The 22,173-nt window shown below is 46.3% G+C and overlaps 1 protein-coding gene across 4 annotated transcripts in view; it reads left to right on the top strand.

Moving 5' to 3' along the window:
• Positions 1-22,173, top strand: part of RAD54L2 (RAD54 like 2) — a 97,359-nt gene that overhangs the window by 63,766 nt on the left and 11,420 nt on the right. For all 4 annotated transcript variants that reach the window (XM_075073033.1, XM_075073032.1, XM_075073034.1 and 1 more), the window contains 16 exons: positions 1,735-1,933; positions 3,471-3,610; positions 6,132-6,266; positions 6,629-6,864; positions 7,866-8,048; positions 8,357-8,490; positions 9,795-9,991; positions 10,993-11,335; positions 12,241-12,418; positions 13,237-13,488; positions 16,159-16,277; positions 16,598-16,716; positions 17,888-17,987; positions 18,200-18,405; positions 19,115-19,290; positions 21,423-21,619. In XM_075073033.1, the coding sequence (XP_074929134.1) occupies positions 1,735-1,933; positions 3,471-3,610; positions 6,132-6,266; positions 6,629-6,864; positions 7,866-8,048; positions 8,357-8,490; positions 9,795-9,991; positions 10,993-11,335; positions 12,241-12,418; positions 13,237-13,488; positions 16,159-16,277; positions 16,598-16,716; positions 17,888-17,987; positions 18,200-18,405; positions 19,115-19,290; positions 21,423-21,619 (2,914 nt within the window). The remainder of the gene's footprint in view (positions 1-1,734; positions 1,934-3,470; positions 3,611-6,131; positions 6,267-6,628; positions 6,865-7,865; positions 8,049-8,356; positions 8,491-9,794; positions 9,992-10,992; positions 11,336-12,240; positions 12,419-13,236; positions 13,489-16,158; positions 16,278-16,597; positions 16,717-17,887; positions 17,988-18,199; positions 18,406-19,114; positions 19,291-21,422; positions 21,620-22,173) is intronic.

Here is a 22,173-nt window from a genome sequence, read left to right as displayed (position 1 = left end):
GTTCAGCTCAAGGTAAACTGTACCTATTGCTGGCACCTGTTGCTGATAACCATTCTTCTAGTGTAGACAAGGCTTAATGGCATGGATGTGCATAGAAAAATGGCCCATTCTGTGGCTCAGGATGTGCTGTGTTCAGAAGTCCTACTCTAGTTCTGATTTAGATTGGGGGCAAATGCACTTAGTTCTGGGAGATGTCTAATGGAATCTCTACTGGGCTGAGCTTGCAGTACTGTTCACTTTGCTCACCTAGCAAAATACTGTTCTTGTGACTCCAGCTTTGAGGGGAAGAAATTGGTGGCAGGACTAATGTAATTGGTGTGTTAATGTGGCAGCCTCTAGTGGCACCTGTGTGCATGACATGTTACACTGTGGTACCCTGGTTGGTCTTGCTAGTGAAGGCAGGGGGCTGGACTAGATGACCTTTCGGGGTCCCTTTCAGTTCTATGAGATACGTGTGTCTCCATATATAACCTTTGTGACCACAGCCATCTCTCCTTCTCCATAGAATCATAGAATATCAGGGTTGGAAGGGACCGCAAAAGGTCATCTAGTCCTGCTCAAAGCAGGACCAATCCCAGACAGATTTTTACCCCAGATCCCTAAATGGCCCCCTCAAGGATTGAACTCACAACCCTGGGTTTAGCAGGCCAATGTTCTCTTTCCAGAGGGGACTCCACTTGTTTCCAGAGATGCTGGTATCACTGACATATTGTCTGTTTTCCTCTTTCTTGTCACAGCCTTCCACCTCCCCCATTCCCCCCCGGCAGACCCTTTTCCAGTCACTGTAGTTCTCTGATTTAGCTCTTTGTATAGGAGGATCAGAGTTGATGCTGAGATGGGGTACAGGTTATCCCTCTGCTGTTAAAATTGGACAGCAGTTTTCATGGCATGCTGGACCATTTTCCTTTTACAAAGCTTGTTGGAACTTCCCTCCCAAGAGGAACTTGTTGCCAGGGGATGCTGTGAAGGCCAAACGTATAACCGGGTTCAAAAAAGAATTAGATAAGTAAATGGAGGATAGGTCCATCAATTGCTATAAGCCAAGTTGGTCAGGGATGCAGCCTCTATGCTCTGGGTGTCCCTAAATCTCTGCCTGATGCTGGGACTGGACAATGGGATGAATCACTCGATAATTGCCCTGTTCTGTTCATTCCGTCTGAAGCGTCTGGCACTGGCCACTGTCAGAAGACAGGATACTGGGTTATATGGACCATGGGTCTAACCTACTATGGCCATTCTTATGTTCTTATAGCCCTTAGTAGCACGCATCTAATGCACATTGACTTTTAGCGGCATCTAGACTTGTAGGTTGTCCAAATGCAGTATATATGGGTATGGGGTATTTTTTGCTCCCTATCCTAATCAATACTAATTCTGGCTGCTAGAAGGAAGTGAAGTCTCAGGCCAGAAAACTTTGTGCCTGAGTTAGAATCTGTTCACTTTGTTTTCATGTTAGGGCCCTAGAGGTTTTTTTTCTCTCTGGCTCTGTTTTTAGTGGTGCAGCCTTCTCTTTCACAGGAGACAGACACTGGCCTGAAAACTTTAACACTGTGTTCAGTAGCATCTTCAGGGCAGAAAGGTCAGTTCACAGTTTTGGTCTTCAAAGAAACATACAACCAAATGAACCAGAAGAGGGATGAATGAGTCCAGTCGGTCTGGGGTTAGCAGGTGTGTAAAAACTGCCTGACAGCGTGGGGTGGTTGTTTACAATTTGTTCTTGCCCTGTCTTTTCAGACCAGCCCCAGGAAGATGTGTTCAGCAATGACCATGTTCAGCATGGGGACGATGGGGAATGGCAATGCTCTACTTCAACTACCTCATCTCAGAGCGAGCGGGCGGAGCGACTCCTGCAGAACCAGCACAAGAGCCTGGCCTCTGAGGACACCAAAAAGAAGAGGGCTCAGAAACCTTCTCACATGAGGAGGAACATAAGGTGGGCAGCAATAGAATTGGGAAAGGCAGAGGGTCCCACAGTCTTAATGGGGGAAAGTGGAGTCTATTTGATTGAATTTGTATTGCTTCTAGGACTTTGCCACCAGCTTCGGTAGCAAACAAGACAGTCTCTTAAAACCAAAGCATTTTACTTGTGGCAGGGTGCAAGTAAACTGTTTGAGACCTCAGAAAATTAACATGTTCAGCTCCACAGCAGCAAATATATGAAATTAGCAAAATAATTCACATATTTTAAAACCAAATACATGAAAATCAGTCCCACCATTACATTCTAATCAATGCCTGAGTTCAGGGTGTCTCTCTCCTTTTCTAGAGCTGATGATATTGTAAGTAGCCTAAAATGAATCCTTTCCCTGCACTACTTTAGGTGTTTATTTGCAAGAAAGCTCCGGGCACAGCCAGTGACTAAAAAGTTGAAAATCAGTGTCTCCTTCATTTTACATTGTAGTAATTGAGATTTTTTAGATCCCCTCCTATATTCTGTGACAGGATGTAGGGCTGTAAGAAGTTTGCGATAAAATTTATTTATGGGGAACTAGATGTCTCAAAGGAGTCATAATGGAATGTGGAGTCTTACACCAGCTGATGGCAGTTTGATGCCCCTTGTGTGAAAAGAATTAGTGGTCTTGATCTGGTTCACATGGCAATTAGTAGTAATTAGCCCTCTTGTTGGCAGCCTCAACCCAAGGAACAATAGTTTAGTGGAACCTGGATACCAAGATACCTCCTTACTCATAGAGGAGGAGGTGCCTACATTTGAGGGCTAGAGTGAATTGGCAGGGTAGGGTGGGGAAGTCTTGGACTGCCACTGATCAGACTGTACCTATATTCTGGATAGAGGAATTCAGTCTTCAGAGCTGCAAATCTCACACCTTTCACATTAATCTGAAAGGGAAAAAATGGAACTTTCCAAAACTCATGGGATTACCTATAAAGTGGTGTATTTAAGTTAACCCCTAAGCATATTTGGAATGCATGTAGGGTCATGGTTCCTGGAAAGAACCAGGAGCATAGAAAAGTGACTTCAAAGTACTTATTTCCTCTTTTGCTGTTGAAGGCTTTTAGACATGTGCTTTGTCTCCTAATAAATTTCCCTGATGTTGTGTCATTGGTGCTGTACGTGGCCTCTAATACCATAGAAATAAATAACATACATATCCTCTGCTGTTTACAGAAAGATCCTTTCAGGTTTACTGCTACTAGGCATCTCAGCATAGACACACACTTGTCCATGCACCTTTTCCATCCATCTAGCATTTTGCTCCTGTCAAACATGAGCCCTTTCCTCAAACAACAGTAGCAGTTACAGGCAGTTGAAAAAGTGAGCAGCCTTCCCTAAAATTGTAGTTGTCATGCTATGGCTTTTGGCTATGATGTCCTTTGTCTGTGTAGCTTATGTTCTTTCTGGAGCTTGTCATTCCTCTCGTGGGTCAGCTGTGAAACCATTCAAGTTATTTAGGATAGACTGTTTCTGGGTGTAATGAAATAACATTTTCTGTGTTTGCCCATGTGCTCAGAAAGCTGTTGCGGGAGGATCAGCTTGAGGCTGTGACAAAAGCAGCCCAGCTGGAAGAGTTGGAGAGAAGGAAACGGCTGGAGCAGCAGCGAAAGGATTATCCGGCAGCGATCCCCACTGTACCGCTAGAGTTCCTTCCAGGTAAGCAGAGAGGAGTGTTCACTAAAGCAAGTTTTAAGGGTAGCAGCTGAAGAGGAGCAGAAAGTGGTGCTCTCCCTAGCCCAGGGGTGGGCAAACTATGGGCATCCAGCCCATCAGACCTTTTAATCCAGCCCTGAAGCTCCCGCTGGGGAGCAGGGTTGGGGGCTTGCCTCACTCCTGCACTCCAGACAGGGAGCAAGGTCTGGGGGGCATTCCCCACTCTGCGCGTGCTGTGGCTCCACGCAGCTTCTGGGAAGCATTGGCATGTCTCCCTCTGGCTCCTGTGCATAGGGGCAGCCAGGGGGCTCCGCACACCACCCCCACCTCAACTGCTGGCTCAGTAGTGTCCATTGGCCGGAAACAGTGGCCAATGGGAGCTGCAGGGGTGGCGTGTGCAGACAGGGGAGCTTGCAGAGCCACCTGGCCGCACCTCCATGTAGGAGTGGAAGGGGAACATGCTGCTTCCGGGAGCTGTGAGAGGGAAGCCTAGACCCCTGACCTCTTCCCACACCTCAACCCCCTGTCCCAGCTGTGATCCCCCTCCCACACTCCAAACCCCTCAGCCCCAGCCTGGAGTCCCCTTCCCAACCCCCAGACCCCTCCCCAACCCATCCTAGACCCCTCCCCAACCCATCCTGAACCCCTCATTTCTGGCCCCACCCTGGAACCCGCACCCCTAGTCCAGAGCCCGTACCCCCTCCAACACTCCAACACCTTACCTCAGCCTGGAGCCCCTTCCCATACTCTGAACCCCTCTGCTCCACCCCCAGCCTGGAGCCCCCTCCCTTACCTGAACTCCTCATTTCTGGCTGCACTCCCAGCCGGAGCTCTCACCTTCTCCCACACCCCAACCCCCAGTTTTGTGAACATTCATGGCCCGGCATACAATTTCCATACCCAGTTGTGGCCCTTGCGCCAAAAAGTTTGCCCACCCCTGCCCTAGTCCCACACTCAAACCAAACATCACTCTGAGTAGTTGGTGCAAATACTCACACTTGTTTCTTTCATGTTTTGAGCAGCAGTGAAATACTGGATAATGTAGACATTTAAATTAGGACAGCTAAATTGAAATAATGAGGCAGTTCACACCTCTCAGAGCTATTTTTTCCAGGCTATCTGCAGACCCATGGAGACAACATTGTATTAGTTACGCTCTCTTCGCATTTTAAAAATGTTTTTCACAAACATAAAGACTTAAGAGTAACCACAAGAGTGCCAGGAAAAGATGACCGCAGCTGGCTCCATTTAGCCCTAAGCATTTGTGCTTTCTCTACAGGATGTAGTGCAAAGTAAGGAAAAGGGAAGTTTATTCCCCTTGTTGTATGGAATGAGATGGTTAAAAGATAGCCCTGTTTTTCTCAGCTTTTGGAACAAAATGGGCTTTGGAGTCTCAGGGCTTGGCTACACTTGCGAGTTACAGCGCAATAAAGGAGCCCCGGGCGCACTAGCTCACTCTCCGTCCACACTGGCAAGGCACGTAGAGCGCTCTGACTCTGCGACTACAGCGCTGCTGGTACTCCACTTCGGCGAGAGGAATAACATTTGCTGCGCTTTGGCTACAACGCGCAGGCATCGTGTGAATGAGGTGTTGGGTTACTGCGCTCTGATCGTCCTCTGGAAACATCCCATAATCCCCTTAAGTCAAGTGGCCACTCTTGTCATTGTTTTGAACTCCTGTAGGAATGCGGAAATGTCCTTTCAAAACTCTGTTTATAGCAAGCCATTAGTGTGGAATGCTGCGAGTGAGAGAGAGAGAGAGAGAGAGAGAGAGGCGGGCGATGTGGAGGGGGAGGTCTGCTGCTGTCTGAACTTACAAGACAGCATGCTGACATGCTCTCAGCTCCCCAAAACCCCACTCTCTCTCCCCCACATACATATAACATACTCCCTGTCACACTCCACCCCACCCCCCCATTTGAAAAGCATGTTGCAGTCACTTGCATGCTGGGACAGCTGCCCATAATGCACCGCTCCCAGTGCCACTGCAAGTGCCACAAATGTGGCCACGCCAGTGTGCAAGCAGCTGTCAGTGTGGACAGACTGCAGCGCTTTCCCTACTGCACTCTCCGAAGGTGGGTTTAACTCACTGCACTCTATATCTGCAAGTGTAGCCATGCCCTCAGCGAGGAATATACCCCACACATGGCTTATAATAGGGAGCTTCCCAACAATGAGAATCTTGTTTAGAGAGAAGCATTGAGCACACTGAGGTGGAGAAAAGGAGATGAAATGACCCGCTAAGCTGAGACATAGCAGTAGGTTAAACAGCAAGAGTTGATTATGGAAAATCCCAGAACTGATTGACTGGAGCAAGTGTTGAAGGGAATGTTGTCTGACGAAGTGGGTATTCACCCACGAAAGCTCACGCTCCAAAACCTCTGTTAGTCTATAAGGTGCCACAGGATTCTCTGCTGCTTTCACAGATCCAGACTAACACGGCTACCCCTCTGATACTGAACAGTTTTGTATCTTTCCTAATTATTATTAGTATTGCTAACTATTATTTACTATTTTTGTGTAGAAGAAATAGTTTTAAGAACAGCGGAGGCCACTCAGCTTCCACCTCAGGTGCTAGCTGAGGAAGTGATCTGCTTGGATAGCACCAGCAGTGGCAGTGAAGATGACACGAAAGGCATACTACATAGCATTAAAGATGGTAAGGCCCACAACCAATACATCACACACCCATGTATCTCCCAGATGGTCCCATTTACCCAGTTGCATCAAGCCAGATCTCCCACAAAGCTATCTATCTTCAGATTTTATGTATCTAAAGGTTTTTTTATGAATGTAGTGCTGATTCTGGTAGTCCCACTCCCAAATTGCCCTTAATTAACCTTCCCAAAATGAGCTGAATCACCTTGGGCCAAGCACTGGCTACACCCTGTATTTGAGTATTCAGCTCTGCATTTGAAATTGGTATTTTTGAGTCCTTTGCTGAAAATTAACAGAATTTGATTTCTGTCTACAAGTCCAGTGAAAAGTTAATGCCCCCTCCCTACTCTGGCTCTTTCACAGAAGTGATCGAATTGAGTTCAGGAGAGGATGAGGCCCTCCAGATTGTGGACAGCAGCGACTCTGCCAACGAGGGAGAAGATGGGGATGGTACTGAAGAGAGCAGTGGCTCTCACGTGAATGACGCCTTAAATCAGTCGGATTCTCTGGGGCAGGTCATTGTCAATATCAACCATCCACCCAATGAAGAGGACATTTTCCTGGCTCCGCAGCTTGCACGGGCAGTAAAGCCTCACCAGGTACAGGAAGTCGAGGCCCAGAACACACAAAGACTTCAGCAAAACCTCCTTCTTATCCCAGGAGTTGAAATCCATGCTGTTGATGTCTTGTGGGTTGATGGTTTGCCATAGTGATGTTCTTGGCAGAGCTGCCGCCCTGAAGCTTGTGGCCAGGATTTGTGGCAGTGCCCAGTGCAGACAGTTAAACGATGGAGAGATATTAAAGGAGATCCTGAGCCCCATATTTCTTTGACTATTGTTATCTGATAAGCAGGCTCTTGACATCTTAGTTCTAGAGCCTGTGCTGTTATGTTGTCAAAATATGTAGAAATATGAATATTTTCACGTTTATAACTTCATTGTTTGTAAATCAAATTTCTTCAAGTGTCAAATGCGAAGTATTTAGACTTATTAGAATAGAGCAAGAGTGAGCAACCTCTGGCACGCGGCTCGCCAGTGGGGGAGGTGGGAAGCTGCGGCCAGCACGTCCCTCGCCCATGCCGCTTCCTGCTGCCCCCATTGGCCTGGGACAGCAAACCATGGCCAGTGGGAGCCGCGGTCAGCTGAATCTCCTGACATGGCAGGCAAACAAACTGGCCCAGCCTGCCAGGGTGCTTACCCTGGCGAACCGTGTGCCAGAGGTTGCTGACCCCTGGAGTAGAGTGATGCGCGGAAAAGTTTCAAAACCAGATATTATGACATTGTATTAATAGAGATTTTCCCCCTCTACCTCATGCTTGGATGAGCATTATTTTATCAAATTATTTAAGAACAAAAAACCAACCCAAAGACTGTAGGCTCTGCACAAGCATAAGAATGATCAGGATCATCTTTAAAGAAAAATTTTTATAAGGAATTCTATTGAGTCCTTGTATCTGAAAATACTGCAATGAATCTTTAATTTCCCCTTATGTATTTATATTCCATATAAACTCATATAGTGTATATGTCAATCTGTAGCTACATCTCCATTTTGTTGTTTTCCATCACTTCTTTGGCAACTCTTCCATTATTTTCTCTAGATTGGTGGGATCCGGTTCCTGTATGATAATCTGGTGGAATCTCTGGAGAGGTTTAAAGGCAGCAGTGGGTTTGGGTGTATCTTGGCCCATAGCATGGGGCTGGGCAAGACCATCCAGGTCATCTCTTTCTTGGATGTACTTTTCCGGCACACGGAGGCAAAGACTGTCCTTGCCATTGTACCTGTAAGTAGCCTGTGTGAAGCAGTCTCAGGTCCACCAATTTGGACTTGTTTTTTCTGTTATTGTGGGGAGAGGATGGATTGGTCCTTCATACCTTAGAGAGAGCCCTCGGGTACCCTCACTCCCATTTTCACTGCTTTCATTCCTTCCATCCTTGAGATTTTGTATCATGGTCCATTCTTTCTAGCTGAGGACAGTTGGATGTGATTCCCATGTCCCAGTTAGCTTTGAGTTCTAAGTGCTAGGTGACTGAATTTTGTAGTCTGAGAACTACTTTCTCAGTCCTTTGGGTGCATTTTTTTCCTCCCCAGGTAAACACTCTCCAGAACTGGCTGGCAGAATTCAACATGTGGCTTCCTGCTCCTGAAACCCTCCCTGCTGACTATAACCCAAAAGAAATTCAGCCGCGCTTCTTCAAAGTCCATATCCTGAATGATGAACACAAGTAGGTGCCATGAATGTCCCTCCTGAGCAATTAATCTGCTTCTCATGGAGTTGTATTATCAGTGTCTCCGTAGCACTGCTGCAGTCTGTTCATTTGATTTGATTCCATGCTCTGTCCTTTTAGTTTCTCTTCCACTGTACATCTGCAGTATATGTACTTCGTGAGGATTTCAGTACATCAAAAAGGTGCATCTTTTAATTAGGGGTTGGATTTCTCTTATTCCTTATTTATACTCTCCTCCATCATGGTTGTTAACTCAGCTCCACATTTCCCCTCATGCATTGCGATGAAAAAAATTCAAATGCCAGACCTTGTGCTATGTATGGATTGGCCAGTAGGGAGTTCATTGTTTTGTCTGTTGTGGGTACTTTCCTTCACCCCCTTGGCCCATATGCATGATTGCTATTGAATCTTCTATTTGGCTTTTCTGGGAATTTTCACTTTCCTCTCTGATTCCTTCTTGCAGACATTTTAACTTTTACTCAGTTTTGCTATGCTTGAGGGCTTCTAAACGAGTTAGCCTCCCTACACAGAAGGGAGAGATCATGTAAGGCAGAGTATTGTCCTTTTCATTTTACACAGTATGTATTTTTGGCTGCTGCAGCTCTGCCTGACCCTTGGTAATTTTGTCTCATGCAATCTGGTGAGATTTATATTACTCTCGGGGCACTCATAGTTCACCTGGTATTTACGCACACTTGGCCGCTGAGGTCCTCACCTCACGAGAGGAATATACTTCCTATTCAACTGATATTATTTTGAGCCTCTTATATGCATCTCATATTGGATTGGGGATTACCATGCTCTGGTGTACGGGAAAGGTGGAGTGGACAGCCTCGTATCTGAGCCTGTCCTTAATATTGGTGGGAGGGAAAGGAAATAATTCAGCTAACTCTCAGATTGCTGGATAGGTGTGTGATAAGTAGTAGAGTAAGACAGCCACATACATCAACACCTCATGCAAACGTGTGCTTTGGAGAGGTCTCTTTCCTAACGCTTCCCATAAGAGGATTCCATTGCTCTGTGAAATCTGATTTAGGTTCATATACAGCAAACTTCTTCATGCAGCCATTAACATCCTATAATGGTTCACCTTTCTCTGCCATGTTACCCTCAGTGTGCTGGAAGTTTCTACCACATATTCATGTAAAAGGGCTTCATCGCACTTGTCTGCTGGTTTGGTCTGATGCCAGCGTATGTTTTAAGTTGTTTGAAAAGGTCCTTTCCCTTAGCAGGCATCCGTTTTAGCGAGTTTAGATGTATCCAAGGAAGAGGTCTCATTTTTTGTACGTTTGTTTTTCTAGGACGACGGCTGCCCGTGCAAAGGTGGTGACTGACTGGGTGACAGATGGCGGGGTGCTGCTGATGGGCTATGAGATGTACCGTCTCCTCTCACTGAAGAAGTCCTTTGCCACTGGCAGGAAGAAGAAAACAAAGAAACAAACTGGCCCGGTCATTATCGACTTAGATGAGGAGGACCGGCAGCAGGAGCTTCTGAAAGGTGGGAGGCGAGTCTTGCTGGGAAATAACCTCCTGTCTACAGAATTGCAGCTGGGAGATTCTACTAATGCCAGCTGGCTCCATAAGCAAATGGTCACTTGGCAGCAGAAAATAGTTAGTTTATTGTACATAGGCACCAACGTCAGAGGTGGTTGTCTTTAACACAGTCACTATATTTGCTAACAACTTATTCCTGTGTAGATTCTAAATGAATTCAGTGCTAGCAAGAGATGCAGGAGCGACTCAGATAGAAACTGAAGTCCCCCAGTTTTTATGCAGGGCCGATGCAGAATATTTAGCTGCCTATCAGCATCACTGATCTGAACCAGCCCTATTCTCTAAGGATCATTCTTGGAATTAGAAAGGTGTTCATACCCATTCAATCCTTGATTTCTCTGCTGAGGCTGCAGATAAAGGACCCAATGAGTACTTTTTGCTAGTGAAAGATGTGTACAAGAAGGACCACTAGGAACTAGACTGAGACTCCCAACTTGCTTCACCTAGGCCACTGAATAAACACCAGGTGACAGTGACTTGGGTCACTACCAACCTAGACCAGATTGGAGCTGGTGGCCCTGTAGCCCTTTCCCAATTCCTAGAGCCATCCTGGCACCCTACCAAAAATTAATTTCAGCGAGCCAAGGTTGGTGAACTAATATATTTTATTGGACCAGCTTCTGTTGGTGAGAGAGACAAGCTTTTGAGCTTACACAGAGCTCTTCCTCAGTCTCAGACCCGCTCTCTAATATCCTTCAGGTCTGAAGAAGAGATCTGTGTAAACTTGCAAGGTTGTCTCTCTCATCAACAGGAGCTGGGCTAGTGAAAGGTATTACCTCACCCACCTTGTCTCTCTTATATCCTGGGACCACCACAGCTGCAATAACACTACAAACTATTAGTATTGTTTTTCAACTCTCATAATTACTCATTTTTCCTTCTGTAGAGCTACATGAAGCAGGAACATCAGCTGACCAAGTAACTCCCAATGTTCCTTTCCCTCAGGGATCGAGAAGGCTTTATCCCGCCCTGGCCCAGATGTAGTTATCTGTGATGAGGGACACCGGATAAAGAACTGCCATGCCAGCACATCCCAGGCCCTGAAGAACATCCGCTCCAGGCGGCGGGTGGTACTGACGGGCTACCCGCTCCAGAACAACCTGATTGAGTACTGGTGCATGGTAGACTTTGTCCGTCCTGACTTCTTGGGTACCCGGCAGGAGTTCAGCAACATGTTTGAGCGCCCCATCCTAAACGGGCAGTGTATTGACAGTACGCCGCAGGATGTCCGTCTCATGAGGTACCGCAGTCATGTCCTGCATAGTCTGCTGGAGGGGTTTGTGCAGAGGTGAGTCCACATCAAGTGTTCAGTAATATAGTCTGTGCAGTCAGCTCCTTGATCATAGTTTAGCCACATTGATTGAGGAGTGTATTCATTACAGCAAATTCCTGTTGTCTTCCCGAGCTTGACTTTTACCCTGGATTCCCTGTTGTCCTTTAAGGAGATTGTAGACATACAAGAGAAATCGTAGAGAGGACCCCAAAGTTAGCACCTGCATGTTTCTCTCAAAAGCACTTTGTCTGGTTTAGCCTGTCAGTTAAGAAGTGATCTTTGGGGGCTTCTCCCTGACTTAGTGGCAGGTGTAAAGTTGCCAGTACTGTCCTGTGGGACTGGTAGAGGGCAGCACAGTGCTCCCTAACTTCCTTTAGAAGTATTAGTAGGTGATTGGTAGATGCATTTCTGTATTATCTTCCATCCAAGGATCTGAAAGCATTTTACAAACCGCAGACAGTGTAAGCATCATAGTGCTCTTACGGGGGAGAGAAGAAGGGGGACTAGAAATCCTCCCCATTTTACAGATGAGGACTCAGAGGCACGGAGTAAGTGACGTGGCCTGAGCAAGTCATTGGCAAAGACAGAAGTAGACACCAGGTCTCTTAATTTTTAGTGCAGCGTTTCGGCCACAAGCTCATTCTTCCTGATTTAGCACCAGGGTTAGCAAGACCTTTATCCCCTTTCTTAACACTATCCTGGGGTATTATAATGCTTGCTGTTTTGGTAATAGAGCTTACTGTACTTTTTATTTGGCTTCAATTGTAATGTCTTCTGAGTGTCCTGCATTATAAACACTCACAACTAGAGTTCCTTCTCTTTGCTGTCATCAGAAATCTTACCCCGAAGGCAGTCCCTGAGATGCTAGCCCTGAACATTCTTGCTCTCTTCTAATCTTCATTTCTTGATTGCTTCTGTAGGAGAGGCCATAACGTACTAAAAGCTCAGCTTCCCTATAAAGAAGAACATGTCATCCTGGTACGTCTGTCAAAAATCCAACGGGCTCTCTACACAGAATTCATGAACCGGTTCCGGGATGCAGGCAACAGTGGCTGGCTGGGATTGAACCCACTCAAGGCCTTCTGTGTCTGTTGTAAGGTGGGTATAGGCAAGAGAGTAGCTTCTCCTGCAGTATACAAGGAAAGGGTAGGAGTCTGTCAAAATATTGGCAAGAAGAATGATGTAGATATAGTACAAGTGCAGTATCTGGGTGCATCTTAAGCAGTAGTGTGCAAGTTCCTGTGCATGATGTAATATAGTCTCCTGATAGTATCATTATCCCCATGTTAAAAATGGGGAACAGAGTCACAGAGCCTTTAATTGACCTGCCCAAATTCATGCAAAAAGTCTGTGGCAGAGCCAGGAACTGAACCCAGGTGATCCAAGTCCCAGCCTTTAATAGCAAGATAATCCTTCGTTTCCCAGAGTGCAAACAACATGGTGCACACTTTGTATTTGCATATGCATGTGTGTGCCTTGTGCATGTTTATTCATCAGTCACCAAACAGAGGAGCTTTAAGATAATTAAAATTGGTAACATGTCTTGGTTGAAACAGCGTGTACCTGTGCTGTGACAAAATTGCACTTTCCTTTTTACTTGTTGACTGGAATCTGCCTAGCTTCTATAGCAGACAAAGTTTCAGTCCACTCTAGTTAACCACAGAGGACTTCAGACTACACAGGCAGAGTTCCTGGTATTAAATATTCTATAAGTGGTGAGACCTGCTTAATTTGTGGCACTTTACAAACTCCCTTTCAGCTGAATTTGGAGGGGAATAATTAGATTAACAAATTGTCTGTGTATTCCTGCAGGGGAATTAGCATTTGATTGCATGTGAGGTGCTGTAAATCCACAAGCATCTTGGTTGGGTTTGTGCCAGTGCAGTGTTACTTTTTACCTTTTCTTCATCTCTCAGATCTGGAATCACCCAGATGTGCTGTATGAGGCACTGCAAAAAGAGAATTTAGCAAATGAGCAGGACCTGGATGTGGATGACCTTGGCACAGCTGGAACTAATTCTCGCTGTCAGCCACAGGGAATAAAAGTCAAAACAGAGACTAATGCTTTGGCATCACCAGTTGGAGAAGCTACCAACAGCAAGTTCCTTCAGGGCATTGGCTTCAATCCCTTTCAGGAGAGAGCAAATCAAGTAGTTACTTACGAGTGGGTGAGTATCAACCTCAGAGCTAGGAGTCTCATGGTTTTTTTTCAATAAACATGGGCTGAATGCTTAATTGGTCAAAGGCCCATGACCCTTTTGTGCTGATTATAAATTGGAGAAAAGCAGTGGAAAAAACCCTTGCTTTTAGTTCTGGGACTTTCTCACCTGTCACAATGTGCTTTTGGAGATTAGGATTATAATTCAAAATGATCCGTACAAACTGGTGAAGTGGTCTGAAGTAAGTACGATGAAATTCAATAAGGGCAAATACAAAGTACTCCACTTAGGAAGGAAAAATCAGCTGCACACATACAGAATGAGAAATGACTGCTGAGGAAGGAGTAGTTTGGAAAGGGATCTGGGAGTCATAGGAGATCTCAAGCTAAACATGAGTCAACAATGTAACACTTGCAAAAAAAAAAAAGCAAACATCATTCTAGGATGTATTAGCAGCATTGGCGTCTGTACGCAAAACACGGAAGTATTCTTTGGTTTATCCCGTTGATTAGGCCTCACTGGAGTATTGTTGTCCGTTCCAGGGCACCACTTTCAGGAAAGATAGGGACCAATGGTGAGAATTCCAGAAAGGCGACAAATGATAAAGTTAGAAGTATGACTTTGGAGGGCAAGATTGAACAAACTGGGTTTGTTTTAGGTCTGGAAAAGAGAGACTGAGAGGGCACATACAGTTTTCAGTGAATTAACGAGGTTGTTACAAGGAGAGGGAGAATATTATTATTCTTACTTCTAAGGATAGGACAATGATCACTGGGCTAATTGGCAGCAGAGGTTTAGGTTGAACATCAGGAAACTTACCTAACTGTCAGGCGTGGTTAGATGGATAAATTGCCCAGGGGGCTGATGGATTCCATCGTTGGAATTTTCAGGGCAGGTGACAACACTGTCGGGGTGGGCTGATAATACTTAGTCTGCCTTGAGTGCAGGGCACTGGGTAGATGATCCTCTGTTAGAGCTCTGTTCTTGCTCTCTGTCTTGATTAGTGTGTATAAAAGGCCTAAGGGAATTATGTGGAACCATGTACAGCTGGCTTGTTGCCCTTACACCTTTGTTTATCAGACCTGGATGCTAAGCATGTCTGTGTTTATTCTCACCAGCATAGTGAAATCAGGACTTGGGATGAGAGTGAGATGGCGTGAAACTTCACGCGAATAATGGCATAGTGTGATGCTAGTAGGCATCCTGAGGGGCTATGGCAGAAGTGATTCCTGTTCCTTGTTTATCAAGAGTTTTTTGTCCACTTGCCCAAGAAATCTGCAGTTTGAAACTTTGTGATCTCTTGTGGGCTTTGGGAGTCAGCAATGGCCAAACCATTCTTTCATCTGGACCTTACCTGATTGCTTTATGTGGCCTTCTCTTGCTTGGTTCCATTACTGTGCACAGTTAATTTTATTCCTCTGTCACTGTTCAAGGTTCCTCCCCCACTCTGAAACTTTAGGGTACAGGATGTGGGGACCTTGCATGGCACTTCTAGCTTAATTACTGCTTAGATCTGGATAAACTGCCACCATCCAGAATTTCAGTGTCTGGAACACTCCTGTCCCTTCACCAAAACCTTCCTTCTGGCGCCTTGGAGGCTTTTTCACCAAGTTCCTGGTGACACTGATCCACTCCTTGGTCTTACACAAGGAGAATTTAACCATCCCCCGTCCTTTCCCCACCAATCCTGATGGTCCAGATCCATATCCTTGGATCTTAAACAAGGAAATATTCAATTTCATGGTTCTTAAAATAGAAAGCTTTTAATTAAAAAAGAAGGGTTAAAATCATCTCTGTAATCAGTGGAATACTTACAGCGAATCAGATTCAAAGCAGAGGAACCTCTAGCTTAGGTTCAAAGTTACAGCAAACAGATGGTAATCTCCCAGCAAATAGGAGACATTTACGTTGAGAAAACAAAATACTAAGGACTAAATGCCCTTTTTGCCCTGGGCTGTTACTTACAAGAACATGAGAGACTGATTCAGAAAGATTTGGAGAGCCTGGATGGACGTCTGGTCCCTCTTAGTCCCAAGAGCGAACAACCCCCAAAACAAAGAGCCCAAGCAAAGAATCCCCCCCACCAAGATTTGAAAGTATTTTTGTCCCCTTATTGGTCCTCTGGTCAGGTGTCAGCCAGGTTTACTGAGCTTCTTAACCCTTTACAGGTAAAAAAGGCATTAACCCTTAACGATCTGTTTATGACAGTCACCTTGAGACAGAGTTCTTGTAACATGCTCCACAAGGGGCTACCTTTGAAGATCACTTGGAAGCTACAGCTGGCAGAATGCCTCAGCTAGATTCCACTGGCTGTCTTCACCTTTTATATTAGTTCTCCAGGAATTGCATTGGTTTCCTGTTCACTTCCAGATGCAATTCAGGGCATTGACTTTGTAGACTGAAGTCATTGAAGGGCACTCAGAGACTGCTGTTTCCTGTGAATTGCCACAGCAGTTTTCATGCTCAAGGTAACAGTCCCCAGACTTAAATGACAGGGGTGATGGCCAGTTATTCTCAATATGGAGATGTGTGTGTCTAGAACTTGGGAGGGCTATGTGGAGATCTGGCTCTTTGTATAGGGTACATGAGCCTGGAGCCTCTTATGGAAAGTATGTTTTATAGAACTAACCAGTGACTTGAGTACCTCCCCATGTAACCGAGTATCTTGTTTCTGGGTAGGCCAAGGACGTTTTGTGTGATTACCAAACGGGAGTTTTGGAGAACTCACCCAAGATGGTGTTACTGTTCCACCTGATTGAGGAAAGTGTGAAGCATGGAGACAAGATCTTGGTCTTCAGGTAAGAGGAAGTATGAATGGCTGCTCCTCTGAGCCCTGAGCAGTGGTGTGTTTGGAGATTAGACAGTGGTAGAATGAGACTGATGGTGTTTCCCCCGTGACAGCTGCCCACTGCTATGCGATGTTGTTTGGTCTTTTCCCATTGTTTGGTTTAATCTTTTTTATTGTCCATTGATTTTGTAGTCTCTTCATCCGTATAGCTGTCAGTGGTAAGGGTGTGTCCCGTGGCACCCTCAGACTGCTAGCAGGGGAAAGATGGAGTTCTGTTGTTCTAGTTACACTGTTAGGGGCTTTCCTGAGCAGAGACTTTGATTTTTGCAGCCAGAGTCTGTCCACATTGTCTGTCATTGAGGAGTTCTTGGCGAAGAGACCAATGCCCAATCCTTCAGGCTCAGATGTGCAAGGCATTCATAATTGGGTCCGAAATCTCAGCTATTACAGTGAGTACAGACTGTCCTCCTTCCTTCACCTGGGATCCTATTTGATCCTCTGCGGCTGGGCTAACCTCTTGATGTTGCAGCGATTTCCTCCGATTTCTCTCCACACTTACCTGTGCTTTTCCGTGGGCGTGCAGATCTGTTTTTCTTTCTCAGCCATTTTCAGATTGATTTGTCTGAGTTATATGAGGTGCATGTTTTTAGTTTTGATGAAGAATGACTGATAATTTCACAGTTCCCCCTTTTCTTTTTAATGGCTCTCTGAATAGCTTAACTATCACTTCTTAAAACTTTTAAAAAAATCTTCATTCTTCCCTTGCACCACTTGGACACTTTCTAATTCTAGAATCTTTACTGCTTGTTTTGGTGATTGTGAGTTTTCCCTCATGTTCTAGTCTTTGTCCCCTTCAGTAGCTGACTTTTGTGCCAGGGCAACAGGAGTATTTAGGGTAGCTGGATGGACATGGTGTCCCTGAGAGCTCCTGGCAAGCATGCTAGGTGTGTATAAACTGCTCTAACTCCTCTTTTAACTCAAGGTCTGGGTGGCATCATGAGTGAGTTCTGCCCATGACCACAAGTACGCACTGTCTTTCTGCGTTCTTCTTCTCTGATTTCTCTGCATATGCTCATATTTGGTCCAGTGGGGTTTTGCCAGCCGCTTGGGTTGTTTTTGTGCTATCCCAGCTCAATGGGTCTATTATATACCATTGCCTATTACCCATACAGATATTTCAGGCTTTTCTGACTGGTACTGCAGACTTCTTACCTGAATGATGAGCCTCAGTGTAGGATCCCAGTGCCCTATAACTGCTCGTCTTTGATTTGGCTATATGCATTGTAGCGCGCTATGGAACTTGGGCTATGCCAGACTCCTGTTTTGCACTTATGCAATATTGCAGCTAGACATAGTCCGAGCTCCCTGGCTGACTACACTGTGTATGTTTGACTGGGAGGATGTGGGCATTGGCTGGGACAGCTGAGGGCTTGTTTTGATAAGCTGGGTCAATTGCCTGAGATGGCTGGAAGCTCTGCCCTAGCTGGATATCTGCGGAGTCTGCAGGGAAATGGCATTCTTCACAGTGCAGGTAATCTAAGAACCAGACAGGAACTGTTTTGTTTTGATGGATCCCACACTACAAAGGGTTTTTAAATACCCCTCTAATTTTCTTACCAGGACTGGATGGCAGCACTTCTGCCTCAGAAAGGGAACGATTGATTAACCAGTTCAATGACCCCAGCAACAGCTCTGTTTGGCTCTTCCTTTTGTCCACACGGTGAGTTGGCCACCTGCCTGGAACGGAGGAGTGGGGTGAAAGAGTGGGTTTCATTGATGTGGTGGAGGCTGTTCAGACAAGAGAATTTTTGCACTTGCTCTGTTTGAGAGATTTGGCTTAAGATTATACAGGATGGTAACTCCTTAAAGTGTAAAGGTATTGAAGACTGGGAAGAAAAATTATTTTGAAACTTAATTTTTGTTTTGTTTAAGAGCTGGGTGTTTGGGTGTCAACCTGATTGGAGCAAACAGAGTGGTGGTGTTTGATGCTTCTTGGAACCCGTGCCATGACGCGCAAGCAGTTTGCCGGGTGTACCGCTATGGACAAAGGAAGCCATGCCACATTTACCGACTGGTTTCGGATTACACCCTGGAGAAGAAAATCTATGACCGCCAGGTCTCCAAGCAGGGGATGTCAGGTAGGCTTGAATACTTTTCCCAAAACGTCATCTAGCTTAATTTCCTTATATTCTGTAGTCCGTGAATGGAGTCTGTATGATTTTGGTGATGCTTCCTTTTGTCTGACACATACCCACACCCACACCCTTCTTGACACATACATAGAAATCAAGTCCAGGGAAATAGTACAGCCTCTTTTGAGTTGTGGAGGTGAGAATGGGGATCTCAGCTGTTATCCAGAACTTTCAAATAATTTAACAGAATCTAGTGGTTGTAGTCCCTGGAAACCTGAGTCCCTGGTTAGTCACTATAAACTTTTGAGCCTTTCTTAGTGGTTCTGGCTTGTCAGTTACTCATCTTCATCTTTGCAGCTGCCTTTTTATTACAGTGTCCACATAATATTTTCAGCCTTCTGATGTGCAAGTGTGAGATGGGGAACTTCTTCAACCATATTGTAAGTACAGTATCTTCAGCTTCCAGGTTTGTGTATGCCATGATGTTAATGGCCCACATCACCTTGCAAAGCATTCCCTAGCCTGATTTGTGTCAATATTCAAACACCTGCATGATCATGTCTCAATATGCAGTGGAATGATCCCTGTCCCTCCGCAGATATTCACAGCAGGGTACTGTGGAAAGCACAGATTAAGAGCTGGGAAATTGAGTACAGCAGAGAGCAGTAAACTGTTTCCTCCTTTCTCTGAATGATACATTCCATCCCTTCTCCAGATCGTGTTGTGGATGATCTGAATCCAGTGCTGAACTTCACCCGGAGGGAAGTGGAGAACCTGTTGCACTTCGTAGAAGAGGAGTCAGATCCTGCCCAGTTGGCATTGGACCCAGACAAGATGAAGGAGTCTGTCTTACAGCTAGCCTGTCTCAAATACCCTCACCTTATCACCAAGGTAAGAACAAAGATACACAATGCTGCTTCCAAATATCATTTCCAGTTAGGGATGACACTGAGCTCAATGAGTAACTGTCTACCCCAGGAGAAAATGGAGCTGCCTGTGTTGTGATACCTTGGTTAAGATAAGAGTATTCCAAAACAATGCAGAGAATCCTGTGGCACCTTATAGACTAACAAACGTTTTGGAGCGTGAGCTTTCGTGGGTGAATACCCACTTCGTCTGACAAAGGTGTCTGACGAAGTGGGTATTCACCCATGAAAGCTCACGCTCCAAAACATCTGTTAGTCTATAAGGTGCCACAGGATTCTCTGCTGCTTTTACAGATCCAGACTAACACGGCTACCCCTCTGATACTTTCCAAAACAATATTTGTTATAAGGGACTGTGCATTTCTCTGAGACAAGTCCATGATCACTGTCAGGTATCAGGAAAACTGTTGTTCCAACCCAGACCTGAGGTTCGTGTGCAGATTTCTTTAGGCCTTTGGTAGATACTCCTGGGGGAACTATGTGCTGAATTTATGTCCTCCGCAGATGTCTTTGCTTCCCCGCAGAAAAATGACTTTCTGATTGGGAAGTAAAGGGAAGCCACAAGAGCAGTCATTTGACCTTCCCCAGCAGTATGTTTTGGGTGCCCAGGGCAGCTGACAGAGAGGTAAATCACTATGGGGCAGGGGGCGGGACTGGGGAAGACCTGGCTGGTGGCCCAGCTAGTCCCGGCTGAGCTGAGGAGGATAGGACTTCCTCTTTCCCTGCATAACATCCGGGGCTGGGTCAGACCCACCCCCAGATTTCTCCTCCAGCTGCACGAATCTCTGCAAACTCCCCTTCCTCCCCCCACCGCTTCCTGCACCCATTGCTCCTCAGCTGCAGGGGGAGGGATCACTGTATAGGGAACTGCTCCCCCATCCACCCAACTGCCATGTATCCAGACACCCTCATACCCAGACCTTCCCGCTGAGCCTCACTACCCGCACTCAGAACCCCCTTGAGGAGCCCCCTGCTGCTGGATCACCCTAATGAGCCACCCACACCCAGGTTCCCACCCCCTGTGCCCCAACTAGCTCCACCTGGATCGCCAGCCCACTGTGCCCCACTCCCTCAGCATCTGCCTCCTCCATTGAACCCCCCCCCACACACACCCTCTGCCGAGCTCTATCTCTCCCACACCCAGACCTTCCCAGGCCCCACCCACTGAGCCCCAACCACCTTCACCTGGACCCCACTGCATCATTCCATTACCTTTGCATCCAGAACCCCCCAACAAGCTTCTGTACATCCGGATCCCCTGTGCACCTGGATCCCCCACTGAACCTCCCACACCCAGATGGCACCACACAGAACCCTCTCAGTCCACGCCTGGATCCTCCCACACTAAGCCCCTCCACACTTGGATTCTGCCAGGCTGAGCCTGCCTGCCCACATCTAGGTGTACCTCGCACAGAGGGGCAGGCCCAGTCTGTGCATTGTGTCAGGGTTGGGTGCAACCTCACTGCTGAGTCTGTCCCCTGGGGGGAGCTACAGAGTGACCTACCACTTCTGTGCAGCCAGTGGGTGCTGGAGCTTCCACATTTCTTTGCCAAATAAAATCTGCAGAATTTTGTAGAATTATAAAATATTGTGCACAGAATTTTTAATTTTTTGCCACAGAATGCCTTCAGGAGTAGATGGAGCATCTAGGAACACAGATTGGGGTAGTTTGGTTAGGGCTGATTGAAGAGAGGAGAAATGACGGACTGTGTCTGCCTGTCTGTCTCTATACAGAGATTCATGGTTAAAAAGAAAGCCTGCTATGGGGCATTTAGTGCAGTAGTAGAATTGCTCCATTTATATGCTGTCAAATTGCAAGTGTTGTGGGTATTGTGAATAAGCATGTTCCTGGGAGTGTTCTGTAGTGAGATCATTGTGGAGTTTGTGCACAGGTTCTTTACAAGAAGTAACCATATGTGCCTATTGCACTAGTTTCGAACTCCTTCCTCAAGAGCCCACCTAGAATACTGCCCAGAGCCTGCCATTTGCCATGTTATCCTACCTGGGAGACAGGAAGGGATTGCTGTCATTTGGGTTCATCTGCTGCCCTCTTGTGGTATGTTGGTGTCTAAGTATGTTTATGTGCTGTGACCACAGGAGCCTTTCCAGCATGAGTCGCTGCTGATTGACCGGAAGGAGCACAAGCTGACCAAGGCAGAGAAGAAGGCAGCAAAGAAGAGCTATGAGGAAGAGAAGCGAGCATCCGTCCCCTACACCCGTCCGTCCTATGCACAGTATTACCCAGCCAGTGACCAGAGCCTGACAAGCATCCCTGCCTTCAGTCAAAGGAATTGGTGGGTGCTTATTTCTTTCTATGTTCTGCTGAGGACTTCAATCAAGAGGAAAGGCAGGGGCAGGAAAAACAGCAGGGGTAGATGAAGACTAACCTGTTACCCTGGGCATTCTCACTTGGCTCCTAGGAAATGGGAATACTGAGGCTGGGTGATGCCCCCCCTCCTTTCCTCTGCCAGCTATAAATATGCATCCATGAAGAAGGAGAATGAAGCAAGTACGGTGGGGAAAACAGCTGACTAGGGAGGAAGGCTCCCTTTGCAGACTTGGGGGCACATGCAGCCTTTCTCAGTGGGGTGGGAAGGGGGTGTCACTGATTGCAATGGCAGTTGCTGAGAGAATGGATTCTGCATCTCTCAGTATGGTACTATGCCCAGACAGGTAGTGAAAGTGTCAAGACCTGCCTCTCCCTCCCACCCCCCAACCTTTCTGGCTAATATCCAGAGTCACTGTGTCCATCATCTGCCTTCACTCTGCATGTCTCTGCCGTCAGTAAGAAAGCCCCCCCGTTTACAGATGGGGACACTGAGGTGAAGTGACTTGCCCAAGGTCAGTG

The sequence above is a fragment of the Chelonoidis abingdonii genome, chromosome 16, assembly GCF_003597395.2.
Source record: "Chelonoidis abingdonii isolate Lonesome George chromosome 16, CheloAbing_2.0, whole genome shotgun sequence".
Taxonomy (NCBI): Eukaryota; Metazoa; Chordata; order Testudines; family Testudinidae; genus Chelonoidis; species Chelonoidis abingdonii.
Note: the sequence above shows the minus strand (reverse complement) of the source record. Positions and strands in the feature narration are given on the sequence as shown.